Below are 13613 nucleotides of genomic sequence, written 5' to 3'. Positions count from 1 at the left end.
TGACTCAGAAATGGCAGAAGGGGAACTCTGAAATCACCTGATTTGGGGCTGAAAGTGAAAATTGTCTCATTCCACTAACTTTCCTGGTTACAGGGAGTCAGCTTATTCTCATTGTGGGCTGATGAAATGAGTGACCTTGAAGGTAAGGGAGCACATAACAGGAGAATCTGATAGGATGTCTGGAGGCATACAGAGCAAGGACAAAATGGAACCTAAAATGCCTGTACATTCTCCCTTAACCCTTGCAGGAAAACAGGGTTTGTACTCGGGAGCCTCATCTCACTACACATGCAATATCAGTGCCTGACCACCCTGTGCATACAGCGTGCAGGAGAGCGTGACATCCACCTGACTTGAAAAGCCTGCTTTGCATGCTTGGTGACAGACCTGAACCTTCCAATCGCAGGAGCTGGCTACTAAGCAAAAACTTGGCGCTTTCATCTTTTCTTCGACAGCTGTAGTGGTATTTAAAGCAAGGTGTTCTGAGCCATGCTGCCTCTTTAAGCTGCAGGCACTGCAGGGCAGAGACCTTCCTTTTTGCCAAATTTACAAGCAGCTGGGACTTCGGTCATGCTGTTCTCTGTGTGTATTCCTCAGTGGGGCAAGGACCACCAGCGGGTGAAACAGTCAACCTACAGAGCGCGGTCAAGTCACCAGCTGATCAAAACAGGTCGCCCTGTCCCAGGGCATGTGGCTAAAGCAGAATCTCTGCCTCACACATTTGGTTTGACAACTCCTTCTGCACGATGGTGCAGCTGGGTGGGAGGACAGCAGCACTTTCTGAAGTTTTGGCAGTGTCCATGTCACTGTGGTGCCTAAAATCCCACAGCTGGACGTTTCAGTCATACAGACAAATTAGACATTTCTCAGGGACATGGATGTTCACGTCTGAGGTTTCGTGTGGACTTTCTCCTGCTTGAAATATCCTTCCATGACTTCCCTCCAAAGATGTACCGTAGCATCTGTCTTTCTTACATTGATTCTGCTTGTGACTTCACTACCAGTATTTTTAGCTATGTTTTGTTTTCTCTGACACAGTTTCTTATCTGAGTACTGAAGTTAGGCTAACGTGGAATGCTTGAGAAAATCTCACCACGCTACATTTGGGTCTTTCTACAATAATGTATGTGTCAAATTCAATTGTTAAAAGCCCTGAGCTACATTTTCAGCTAGTGATGTGCTTGCTATTTTCATGTTTAATTATTTCTGTGGCACCAATGTCCTTTAAAAGTAGCACTGTTGTAGCCATGATGGTCTAAAGAGATTTAAGAGAGAGAGTCTTTTATGAGAGACTTTTATGAGTGTAAATGGCAGAAACAAATGAGATTTTAGGTACAAAAAGTGTTGATTTGACCTTACTTTTAGAAGCCCTTTCTTATGTCATGTTTTCCTCAGACTCTTATTACTTTTCCTGAGAGCAATGTTAGATCAATAATGATCACTTTTCTGGGAATCCTTCTCTAATACCCAGAATCTGAATATCATAAAGCAATTATAAATTACAGCTGAGGAAACTAAGGCAGAAAGGGCAGGTGATTTTCTTGTGTGGGTGGTTGAGTCAGTCCTATAACTCTACAGCGTTTGTCTCCATGTGCTGGGTTTTAACTATTGAACAAGCACCACTGTCTTCCACCAGGATGTATTCTGGCTTCATATCAGTCCTTTTCCAAAAAGCTCCCGAGTTTTGCTGACACCTGGAATATTGGTGTGTATCACCAACTTCCTGTAAATTAGTGTGGTGTACTCAGATCAAACCCAGCTCTGGTGTTGTGATTTGTTGTGAGTCCCAAAGGTACCAGACACATTTACAATGAAATTGTGGAGGGCTGTGTTTTCCCCTGAGGAGCAAGCTGCAGAAATGTGCCATATTTAGTATAAAGAATGGAGCTCTTTAAGAAGTTGTATTTGGGTGGGGAGTCAATCCCTACTTATGTTGCTACTCTCATGGTAAATGTGGGCAAAACCATCTTTTTGTTTCTGTGCTGCTAGTTGGGGATAGGCAGGGTCTGAGGTATAGCAGCGCTCCTGCTGCTGACAGTCCTTGGGAAATCTCTTAGAAGGGATTGCTCCAGGTGGCTGGAATAAACCCTCAGGTGCCCTCACTCCACTCAACTGTCCTTTAAACTGATGGGTAACTCTCTGGTTAGAAATATGGAAGGGAAGGAGCCTGTACAGTAGTGTTGCTCTTTCTTGTGGTGGGAACCTCTCATGAAGTTCTCGGACACTGCATGCCACTGTCTGCCCTCTGCAGTGCTGCAAACTCTTAAATGAAGAGAGCTCTTCTTGTGGGTTTATGATTGTCCCAGCTTAACTCACTGGGAAAACGTGCTACTGATAGTAACTTCAAAACTGATGCTCTCCAGCTCAGCTCCCGCATTGCTCTGGAAGAACATGAGGCAGGAATAAAAATTAGTTAACTTAACCATAAGTCTTTAACTCAGGTACCTCAGTTAGGATCCTCATCCCTTCAGACTCCCCCTAAGTCATGGACTTTGGTAGGTTTCTACTTTCAGCCCCTTTGTGCAGAAACTGGTTTTCTCCTGTGACGTCTGCAGAGCTGCAGGAGGCTTTTTTCAAGCAGACTATCTCCCAGGTGCCTTTAGGTTGAGCCACTTCGGTTTTCATCAGGCAGCAGAGAGGTTCCCAGGCTCCCGCTGCCCAGCTTGGCATCTGCTGTGTCACACTTGGCTGCCCTGTAAACGTGCCTGCCAGCGCCCGGAATGGCAAATGCTGCTTGGACGTGAGCTGCGGGCAGAGCACGGAGGGTGAGGCTGCTGCCCCTCAGCGGGTTGCTCAGCTGTCCTTTGCCAGCTGCTTTTCATTCAGGTAGGGACAGAAAAACTGGTCTGAAAATGAAGCCCGTGAGCTTAGTTTTCTAGAAGGCTTTGTTCCTTTGGTATTGGAGCTGCCCTGTCCAGTCTGGGTGGTGTCAGATGTTAGCCTTCTGAAACCGAATTAGCTCATGCTAGACAGGGAGAAATGGGTCTGTAATATTTTAGATTATAGCAGATGTTGCACATAATATTATCACTCTCACAAAGGGAGGCAGAGATGCAAAGCAAGACCTACCGGCAAGCTAATAAAAGGCCTAATGAAGAACAAAAAAAGCTGCTAGTCATTGCAGAGATACGTTGCCCCCAGGAAATTAAAAACATGAATACCCTGCATATGCAATAAACATCTCCTTTGTGCCCATGTAAAAGCACTGAAACCTCTGGAATATTAAGAGATTACAAAAATGCTTTTCAGTCCCCTCTTGCGCTTCAGCTGCTTGCGAGCGGTGGTGAAAAAGATGAAGTATTAGATCAGCCCGAGTGTTGTGCAACTCTGTGTGTTTGAGCCCCTGACTTGAGGCTGATTCCACACCTGGGCGAGCACACCTGTGCCCGGGCAGCGCCCGCTCGCCCCGGGGCAGAGGCTCCAGGGTAAAGCTGGAGAGGGGATGGGGCAGGGGACTGCCAGCGTGGCTCCCTCCCTCCCTGGGGCTCTTCAGCAGTGGCGGCGACCCCAGAAGCGCCGCTGTGGGTCAGAGCCCGCTGGGTAACAGCAGGCGGGGGGAAGGGAGGGGGCGTACTGTCCAAACAGACCCCGCCTGGGAAAAATTTATTAAAAAAACACATACAATTTTTTCCCAACATCCCCCCGCCCCCGGTCTTGTCTTCCCCCCCCCGTCATCCGCGGCGGGCGAGCGGGCGGGCGCTGCGCCCCGCGGGGCTGTGCGCAGGCGGGGGCGGGCAGCGCCGTTCCCCCCCTCCCCGTTCCCACCTCCCGCCCGGCCCGGCCCCGCCGCCGCCGCATGCACCGCCCGGCAATAAAGCGCCGGGGAGCCCGGCCGCGCACGGCAGCGCCGCTCCCGCCAGCCCCCCCGGGCCCCTGAACCCCGCCGCTGCCCCGGGGGGCGGCAGCGCTGCCCCCGCCGCCATGCCGGGCTGGAGGAAGAGCCTCGCCCTGTGCCTGCAGCGGATGCAAGAGGACGGTGAGCACGGCCGGGGGGGAGAGGAGGGCTGGAGGGGCTCGGATTTACCCTCCACTTCGCCTTTGGGGTTTTCTTTTTTGGGGGGTGGTGGTGTGGTGTGTGTGCTCCCTGGTTCGGGGGGGGGCAGTTCTCTGCTGGCATGGAGCTCCGCAAATGATGGGGCTGGAGGGGGGATGCGCTTCGTGCCGGTAAACTTTGCTGCAGCAAATCTGTCCTTCCATCCCTGGGCTTGCTTAATCTCCGCTTTATTTTCTTTTTTTTCCTCTCCTCATTTCGGTGGTGGGGATAAGCCTGTGCGAGCGGTGGGTGCGCGGTCCTTTCTGGATATTTAGAGGGGCTTGTAGCATCTGAGCTCTAACTTTCTCAAGCTACTGGTGCTGCTGTTTTCAGCTGGTAATTCTCCCCAGTGCCCAACTACAACTGGGGGTTAAAGGGTTTGAAAATTGCACAGAGGATGCGTCGCGGTAACCTGTTTCTTATTGTGCTGCTTACTGTTGCTCACAGTGACTGTGAATTATTTTGTTTACGTGCTCACGAGTGTGATATTAAATAAATGCTGGACCTGCAGCTCATGACAGTCGGGAGAAGACCTCCACAAGGTGGCACAACATAAGGGAGGTTTAAACCTTGCTCTCCAGCTCCTGCGTCTATAGATGAACAGGGATGAGAGTGGTGGGGAAAGTTTATGGCTACAAAATGAAGTGCAGTTCCCATGTGCTCTCATAAGACCCAGGTGAAGGAGTGTTCTGGGATGGGCAGAAGTAAGTGGGAATGTGTGTCTTGCTAACCTCAGGTGTTTTGGTGCAAGTGATTAACAGCAGGTTTTTCTTTTGCATCCCTTTCCCTGGCTTCTTTAGGTTTTGGGCTGGTAAAGCAAACTTAGAAAATATCTGAAGTGGCATTGTTGCATCACTTGGTGTGAGTAATGCAAAAATCAGGGAATTCTCTGGTCATGCTGGCTAATAAACATGGAGAGAAACTGTGCTGTTGGATGCCCTGTAAGGTGTCAGGACAGAGCCGTTAAGCTGCTGAGTCTGCTGCTGCTTTCTTGCTCCCACTGCTTTGGGAGAACACCATCTATTTCTGATGTTAGACCCCTCTGGGACCATGGCTTCTATTCAGGGACTGCAGCCATCAGAGAGAGAGCTGTTAAAAATCTTGTGTTCTAGAAGGGGAAATCAATCCCCTGTTGGACACACTGAGACTTGTCGGTGTGGATTCAGCCCTGTTACGGCGCAGTGCTTTGTGATGCTGCTCTGCTGCAGCTGACGGGGATGCTCCGCTGGACCAGGGGTGGCTTTAGGGGCATTATAAAACAGTTACAGCACTGCCACGGTACAGCTGTATTGGGTCAGTGTGTTTGCCAGGTTAGTTTCTCTGTGACTTCATATGTATGTACTGGCTCTTGTCTCTGGGGTCTACGTAATGCCTCTCCTCTTCCTCTGCCCTCCCTCTGACTTCAGTCCCAGCACTGCAGTGAGTCTGTGACTGGTGTGCATCCCTTCAAGTATGTTGGGCGTTTTCCCTAGTAACTTTGCATTTATTTCCACGGGTGGCTCGAGAGTAGTTGGTCTCTGGCAGTCACCCTTTAGTTAATCACAGAATGGTTTGTCTGGAGGAATAAATCTTGCAGGCTCGAGCTGATGCGCTGTGTAGAGGAGGAAGTATGTGCCTGCTAAAGAATATGCTGAGTTTGTAGGGAACTTCTTTCCCCTTCCCGCAAGGTGACCAGTTTGGTGGTTGTATTACAGCACATAACTCTGCAGGGGTAGCAGAGGAGGTATTTGGTAATGTTTTTGTGGCACTGCAGCGTTAACAGGTATGGTTACGGGGTTTAACTGGATGCTAGAGAAGGTTTTGCATCATGTCACATATAACACTGCCAGGAAATCTCTGCAGGGTTCTGTTCAGATTTTGATTTTTGCAAGCCAACCTCCAACCAGTCTATGAAGAAATACTGACCTCTGGTTTTCCTTATTCAAGACAAGTTATGTCTGTGTCTCCATGCCTATGCAGATGTGGCAGTTTTTGTTTCAGATATCTAAGCTGGGGAGCTTCTCCCCAAGGCATGCATGCATGCTCTGGCCTATGAGCATGTTCGATTCCTCTGAGGACCAGGGTGCTCAGGTTTCCGAAGGAAATGTCCTGGCATTCAGCAGAGGCACAGTTGTGATTAGAAGAGTGGTATATTTTGGTTACTGAATATTAATGTGATGAGCATCTCTTGCAATTTGCAGCCATTCAGTGCTGGGTTGGAAGCTTCATTAATCACAGTTGGTATTCAAAAGGTCAGCCATGGTAAGTCACACAGGAGAATGCAAGATACACGTGAACTGTGCTGAACTGTGACTGCCATTTCAAAACGCCACCCACAGTGAGTTTTCTTATGTGTATTTTGCCCTAAAATTTCTGTCGCTTGAGGGATGGGTCTCCTGACCATTTTGGAGAAATGCTTCACTCTGTAATGTATTGTTGTTCCCCACCGCAAGAGGGTTGTACATGGGGTGTGCTACTCCTTACTCCATTTCATGCAGAAAAAAAAAGAATTAATGTTAATAGCTTGGAAATTCTTGGTGGAAAATGTGTTGCCTCCAGCCTGTATTGATAATGGCCCTGTTACTCCCAAGTCAGGCAGTTGATTTGCTTCTGTCTGTGTAACTGTGGAGTTGTCTCAGACCTGGGAGCGGAGGTTAGAGCATACAGCCTGGCAGTTCTGTCCATACCTGTGTGTACAGAGCTGTGCGGCCAGATCTCCTGCTGATTTACCTCCCTGCGAGATGGCGCTCTCTCAGGGCGGTGGAGAGTGCTAACTGGCCATGTCAGACCCTTTCCCATCTCAATTTTTCCCTTCGTGCTGCTGTCCTTTATGTGAGGACTGCAGGATTTGGACTGCATTCTTGCTGCTCCCAGGCTTTCAGTAGCAAAAGAAGCAAAGGCTAATTTCTGCTTTGGGAGCATGAATGTATGTGGGCAGGTGGGAAAGTCTCTGGGGGTTTTGGCACATCTGAGTGGATGTAGAAACTGGATGCTTAGGAAGGATAAACTGTATCTGCAAACTGAACAGTGGAGATGCTTTTATCCTGACTTATGAAAATAAGTGTTATCTAGATGCGTATAACTTGTATAACATGGGTCACAGTAGTGGGCAGACACCCTTTGCTAAACCTGAGACATTTTTCTCCTTCTACTGGGAGGAAACTCAGAGGTTGAGTGTAAATTTAGGTTGTTGATATAATTCCCCTTCCTCCCCCAGATGGTTTTCTTTTAGTAAAACCAGAAAATTTGACTCTCACCTTAAAACTCCAGTATGATGCCTTATTAAAGAAAAAAACCAAACACCTCAAACCTTAAGAAAGGCTGATGTAATGGGCTTATGAAATGTCAAGTGAGTTACCTACCCCTTGCATGAATCATGGGGCAGCTGGAAAGGACCTGGCGAAAGGGACAACTCAGACTTGCTCCAAAAAGTGACAATATTGCAGGATTGCGTTGCTGCTGTTTGCTTCCTTCCCTTGTATACGGCTCTGTGCTGGTTACCTTGGAAACAGCTGTAGGAGTATATAGGGGCATTTTGCTGCTGTGCAGCCATGGGCAGAGGTGTCCTGTGGTGCGTGGGGAAAGGGAGATGCTTTGTGGTGCAGGTTGATTTGCAGGATGAGGGCAACAAAGTAAAAACCCGTTGCAAGATCCTGCCTTATCTTGCTGCAGGTGCAGTTTGGCAGGAGTGGGACCCTGGGGAAAATTTAGCAGGGGGGTGGTTTTTCATGGTTTTGGCAGAGCTACTTAAATTTTTATAATGGGAAGGTAAAAATATCACAGCAGTCTGTCTTGAGGGGGCTTATAACAGCTGGGCTATAAACATCAGCTTTTTATTCTGTCCTCAGAACAGAGTACTGGGATGTTTTGCTCCATAGCTGTGAAACTATGATTATGGCTGAAAATGGGATTTTTCTTCACTTAATCACACACATCAAGGAGAAACATCCCAATAAGATGGAAATCTGCTGGTTTTGCATGATTAGCAGAAAATTAGAAGATCTTTCTTTGAGTTCCCTGTTGTTTGTGATATGCATGTGTAATGTGTAGAATAACTAAAATAGAGTAACTGTTAAAAGTAATGTGAATTGTCTTTTGTTCACTTACCCATAAACATTTTGATCTTGCAAACTGTGTGGTGTGCATAACTTGAAATCAGGTGAACTGTTCTGCTGCTTAAAATTAAGTGCTTGCTCTTGTGCTTGCCACATCAGAAATAATTCAGTCATTCAGAAAGGAGGTTTTGGTATTTATCAAGTTGTCTTAGGACCATCTTTCAGTGCCAGGTTGAGTCTGTTCAGTTTTAATATGTTGCCTTACAGAGTCTTTTTGTCCAAACCTACAATGACATGATCTATTGTACTGGCACTTAATTTTCACTAAAGAAATTCAACTGGATAGCTGTCACTTAAATAGCGTGCAGCTGAGCTGCTCTGTGGTTGAATGACTGTTATGTCTGTCAGCTGAGTGCAGAGCATTAATATATTCCTGTGTGTGATACTCTTACTTTACGGTGCATCCAAGCTTTGTCAGAGATGAGGACTTGCACACACAGTGCTCAGGAATTTATGGGCTGCTGTTTGTTGGTAATACTCATTATACAGGCCATTGCTTTTAAACAAAATGTAAAAATAGAGGTTCTGACCCTCCAGTGAAGTGTGGTGGGGAATTAGGATTGCTTGAAGGCTGTGGTGGTAATGCTTAAGGGATAATGTTCATTCATCAAACTGATAGGACAGCCAGAGCAAATCCTGCTAGACTTCGATGGGGTCTTTTTCGTTCATTAATATGTTGATGTGGATTTGGCACCCATCAAGTGAGAGAGTAATAGCTGCACCCGAGCACTGTGCTTGCCTGCTCCCCTCTCTCTGGCTGTCACGCTGTCATGCTGCTCTGAGTTTGGGCTGCTGCTTTTGATCCTGTACTTCAGCAATCATAAAATTCAGCTCCGATTGAGAAGTTCTGCACAGCTTAGGGATGAAGCCACAAGGGTTTTACAGAATGACTCTAAAGCCTCATTGGAATTTCATTAAAGACAGAGATTGATCATTGTTTTGCTTTTTGAAGTGGTCTGCCAGATTTTACAACCTGACTGCAATCCTAGACTCACAGAATTTGGCCGTATGAGACTGTATGGACATCATGCAGCTCTGCTCTCTCTCCTGCTTAAGCTGTTACACTCTGTAGGGCTTCTTGCAAAAGAGTTTTTATTAGCAGTGTTGAGTGATGATGCTCAGTGTTGAGCAAATGCATCAGCTGCAGTGGTTTGGCATGTTCTCCCTGCAGAGGTGCCAAGGTTGGAAAGTGGTGGGGCAACCTTTCAGGAAGCTGAAGACCTTGATGGAAACCATGAATTGTGGTAGTGAGGAGAATTTCAGAGTGAGAAGAATTGCCAGATCTGTCTGGATTCAGGCCATGCTTGTTGTTCTCCAAACCTGTTGGTGTTGCTATGGGCTTGTGCCAAGTGTAGTGGAAAAGCATGTGGGCAATTCCCAGGAAATGGATGTGGCCTTTGGAACTGCTCCAGTCCCGAGCTGTGATTGCAGCTGCTGACCCAGAGGTCCTCTGATGCTCTGGGTTGCACTGAGATAAAGATTGCTCAGGTTAAACTGAGGTGTGTGGCAAGTCTAAGAGGCAGATGATTTGCTCTACCTGGTGTTTTGTTTGCTGTTTGTCTCCTCTAAGCAGACCCAAGTGCAGGGGAGCTGCCTAGTTATACCCCCAGCCAGACCCTTGCTGGATGCATAGCTGAAGGAGGGTCCTCCACCACAGCACGTGCTCTGTACCAGCTTCTCTTTCTGTGGTTAGAACTCTGTAGGCCTTCCTATGTGTGTCCCATTTTAGAATTAAAATGTCTATTTTGTTAATTATCTGACTTCGTTATAGTGGAATAAAATTACTTATTTTGAAACAGAACTGAATTTACAGAGGTGTAAATACAGTAATTACCAGGGTATAGCTCTGTTGAAATTATCCTTCATCGATGACCCCAAAGATAGTGAATTGGACATTTTTGGGGTGCTGCATCACTTATATAAAGCCACATCTCCTAAAATTCACTCCTAACCCTTGAAGTTCAGAGCAGTGATCTATGCCTGAAAGGCCTGTGTCATGTCTAGAGCGAGTTGAAAACTTACTGTGTTTTTCCTGCCATGATCCGTTTTCCCAGAGGAACCACAAGTCTGCTCCAGTGGATACTGGTGATGACCCCACATGTATGGGAACTGCTCCTGTTTATGATCCTGAAACAAGTATAGCCACTGTGGATTGATACTGGTGTAACTGGGATTGGAGCATGTGTAGTACTTGCTCTGGAAACCAAATCCCATGCCGATGGCCTCTGGAAACAGTAGCTTCTCTTCTGCGGTGCTTGGCCTGGGTGAACCACACACTGGGATAAAACATCTCCTCTTGGAAGGGATGCATTTTGTCCAGTTATACTTCATCTTCCTATGGACTCTTTCCATTGAGAGGAAAAGTAATGAAGCTTTCCATTTTGAATTCAAGGAGGGTTGGCTTTTTCAGCCCTCTTGTTTTGTCAAGAGAATGAATTACCTTTTTTATTTTCTCCCATTTTTTCCCTCTTCTCTTTTGTCTTCAGAAGATGAAGTAATTCAAATAAGATAACTAAACCAAATAAATTCTACAATTATGGTGATTTTGCTGTTACTGACTTTCCCCCCTCATTAATGTTATATGAACTTGGCATCTAGTAATTACTGGCTTTTGCTTTTGAGCCAGAACTGTTTTCTGGCTCCAGCAAAATTTGCTGATTCTGCTGATAGCACTGGGAGAACAGCTTTCCACTGGGAAATTAGTTCCCTCAAACATATTTTCCTCTGACAGCTTCAGGTGTTTTGCATCAAGACCACTCTGCATTTAAGGAGAAGGGGGCTACCATGTGCTGTCTGAGATCATCTTAATGCCTAGCATTTCCTTGTGGTTAGATCCATGTCTTATCTGTGTATTTAAGAAGAGGTGTCAATGACCCTGCCAACTAAACTGCTCTGTCTTGATGAGTAGAAACCTCTTGCTGAGGCTGCAAAATAAATTCAATTCTACGCTTTTCAAGCTGTCTATGAAGCAACACACTTTTTTGCTTAACAACTTCATTTCCACTGTGAACAAGGCATTACAGAGCTTTCTTTTTAAGTTATATTAACCTCAGCTGCTGCTTTGTTGCCAGAGTCAGAGGCTATTCTGAGTATTTATTTGAATTATAGGTGTTTTCACCTTTTCTTGTACATGTGATGCTGTTAGTCATCTTGGTGACACCTCATTCATCTGTGCAGAGAAATAAAGGTTCTGGCTCACATTTGAGTGTTGCCTCATGCAACCCAAGAGGGGAGCTGCTGCTAGAGGCAACGATTACATCAAGCTTGAGAGCGCTCACTTGGGTCCTGCGGGCTGGAGCTGAGGTTGGCCTCTGGATTTTTTTTTTTTTTTTTCCCCTGTCTTCCATTTAAAAAAAAAAAGTCTTTTCCTCTCTGTTCTCAGGGCAAAGTTAAGGTGATCCTATGGTGTCTGGGCACAAAGGGCCCCTGCCTTACCTTTGGTCCCAGTTTGACAAAAGCACTTACCACAGAAGCAGTGTGTAGACTCGAGGTGGGAGGGCTTGTCTTCATTTGCATCCTCTTGCAGTGGAGGCCTTGAAGATTTAGCAACAAGTGAGATGCAAAAAAATAGGGGGAAAAAAAAGATAATAAGGCAAACTGTCAGGCAGTGTGACAGTTTCACAGAAATTAGTGATGCTAAGTTTTTCTTTTCTTACTTGGTACCAAAGTGCTTTCCTGATGTAGGTTCAGTCTTTTCTATGTGTGTTGCAGGACATGAAGATGTTTGCAGTAGTGGGGGCGCCTTCATTAAAACCATCTTGCCCAGATCCATTGTTTTTGACTATAGGAAGTCAGAGGAAATTCCCTGGAGCTGTCACAGTGGGCTGAATTTAGCAAAGAGCTGGGACGATGAGTTAGTAAATATTCATAGCAGCTTCTCTTAGGGCTACATGTTAATCCTGAACAGAGAGCACAGTTGGGAATTAATATTTTGTTTCTAGATTAAACGTTCTTCTGCTTACTTTCATCTTGCAATAGGAGGCAATCTCCTTATTGTACATGCAGTCATGTCCATAAAAAACCTCTCATGAACCTCCTTTTTGTGATGGGAGGGCAGGTAGATGTGTGTGAGTCAGGGAGCAGTGCTGTGGTGCTGCCTCTTGGTCTTCTCCCCCCTTGGGAGCATCATCTCTCCACCCTTTTTCCATCTCTTGTTTTCCCTTCAAGCTGGGGAGATACATGGTCTCTTTGGCACTAGAAAAAACCTCCTTTGGCCAGCATGCTCCTGTGGGATGTGTCCCTCTGGGTCCGAGGAGAAGAGCAACTTTGTGTGCTTGGTGAAGGACATGGTTGCTCAGAGCTGGGATATGGTTGACCTGCACACCTTCTGCATAGGATTTGGACTGAACTGACAGCTCCTTGCCTCTCCTGTACCTCAGCATCCAGAGGTGAAGTCGTCTTGTGGATAACTGTCACTGCAGCTGTTAATGCTCTCATTTGCCTCCTTATTCCTGTCAATAGCTGAGGCCCTTTAAACTTGCGTAGGTGTTGGTTGGTTTGGTTGGTTGTTTTTTTCCCTTAGATAAGGAATTCTTTCTGGACCAATAAGAGGGAATGAGGAATTGATGAACAAGTCTTAAAGGTAATGCTCAGTCCCAGGAAAAGTGAGTGAATGACCAGTGGCAGAGCTGTTAGCAGAACTGGAGGAGCTGAAAGATGAGAGTTGCTTTAATTCTGCACTGCAGAAATCAATACAAGTTGCTGGAGACTGAATGACGGTGAAAGAGAAATAACTTGGTGTTCCTGCCTTTTATTTTGTTAAAAATAACATTTGCAAGCAGGTTTTGAATAACTAGCTTAAATTGGTCTTTAACACAGAAGCCACAAGTTGTGAAGGTTCCTTCTTGGTGGGTTGGAAGATACCTGCAGATAACACATTTGGGCTCTGTCCCCACATGGGGCTGGAGGCTTGTGTGCTGCCTTGAGGTAATTTCAGATGAAAGCAAAGTTCAGGCATGCTGCAAATCCCATGTCACGCATTCAGATGAGATATTGATGCCGTGAGCGTGCTCTAACTTACTGGCCATGTTTTGCTACTCCAGCATGTTTCATTGGCTTTGTGTCCTTCTTTACATCCCATCCAAACACCTTGTGGAGGAGCACCTGGCTGCATTAAATAGCTGCTGTGTTCCCCAACAGATCATGTTGTAGCCCAGTGGTAGCTGCAGCAATTCCAGCGTGGCTGGCACTTACTAGTTAGTTAGTATTGGGGATTGAGCCACAGACCTTTTGTTCCTGTGCCTAGCTCTGTTCCTGACTGAGTGTAGGGCTTTGAGCAAAATACAATTATCGTTTAGTTGCTCGGAGTGGTGGGGAATTCGTCAGTTGAAATTAATGGGACTGAGGAGTTTTGTGCCACTCGGAAAACCAGTCTGCAGACCTCTGCATGCCCCAGTCTTCACATCTGCAGGCAGGGATAATGACTACACTTTAAAAGGTTTTGATGCTCAGATCAAAACACACATGAAAGTGCAATTACGAAGTGT

At 46.3% G+C, this 13613-nt stretch overlaps 1 protein-coding gene across 1 annotated transcript in view; it reads left to right on the top strand.

The window, feature by feature from the left end:
• The first annotated feature begins 3828 nt into the window (after positions 1 to 3828).
• Positions 3829 to 13613, top strand: part of GRIP2 (glutamate receptor interacting protein 2) — a 289298-nt gene continuing 279513 nt past the window's right edge. Inside the window, exon 1 of the mRNA XM_074913846.1 lies at positions 3829 to 3976. Within this exon, the coding sequence (XP_074769947.1) occupies positions 3922 to 3976 (55 nt within the window). The 5' untranslated portion in view covers positions 3829 to 3921. The remainder of the gene's footprint in view (positions 3977 to 13613) is intronic.

Source organism: Athene noctua, chromosome 10, assembly GCF_965140245.1.
Source record: "Athene noctua chromosome 10, bAthNoc1.hap1.1, whole genome shotgun sequence".
NCBI lineage: Eukaryota > Metazoa > Chordata > Aves > Strigiformes > Strigidae > Athene > Athene noctua.
The sequence above is the reverse complement of the archived record's forward strand: the minus strand, read 5'-3'. Positions and strand labels throughout refer to the sequence as shown.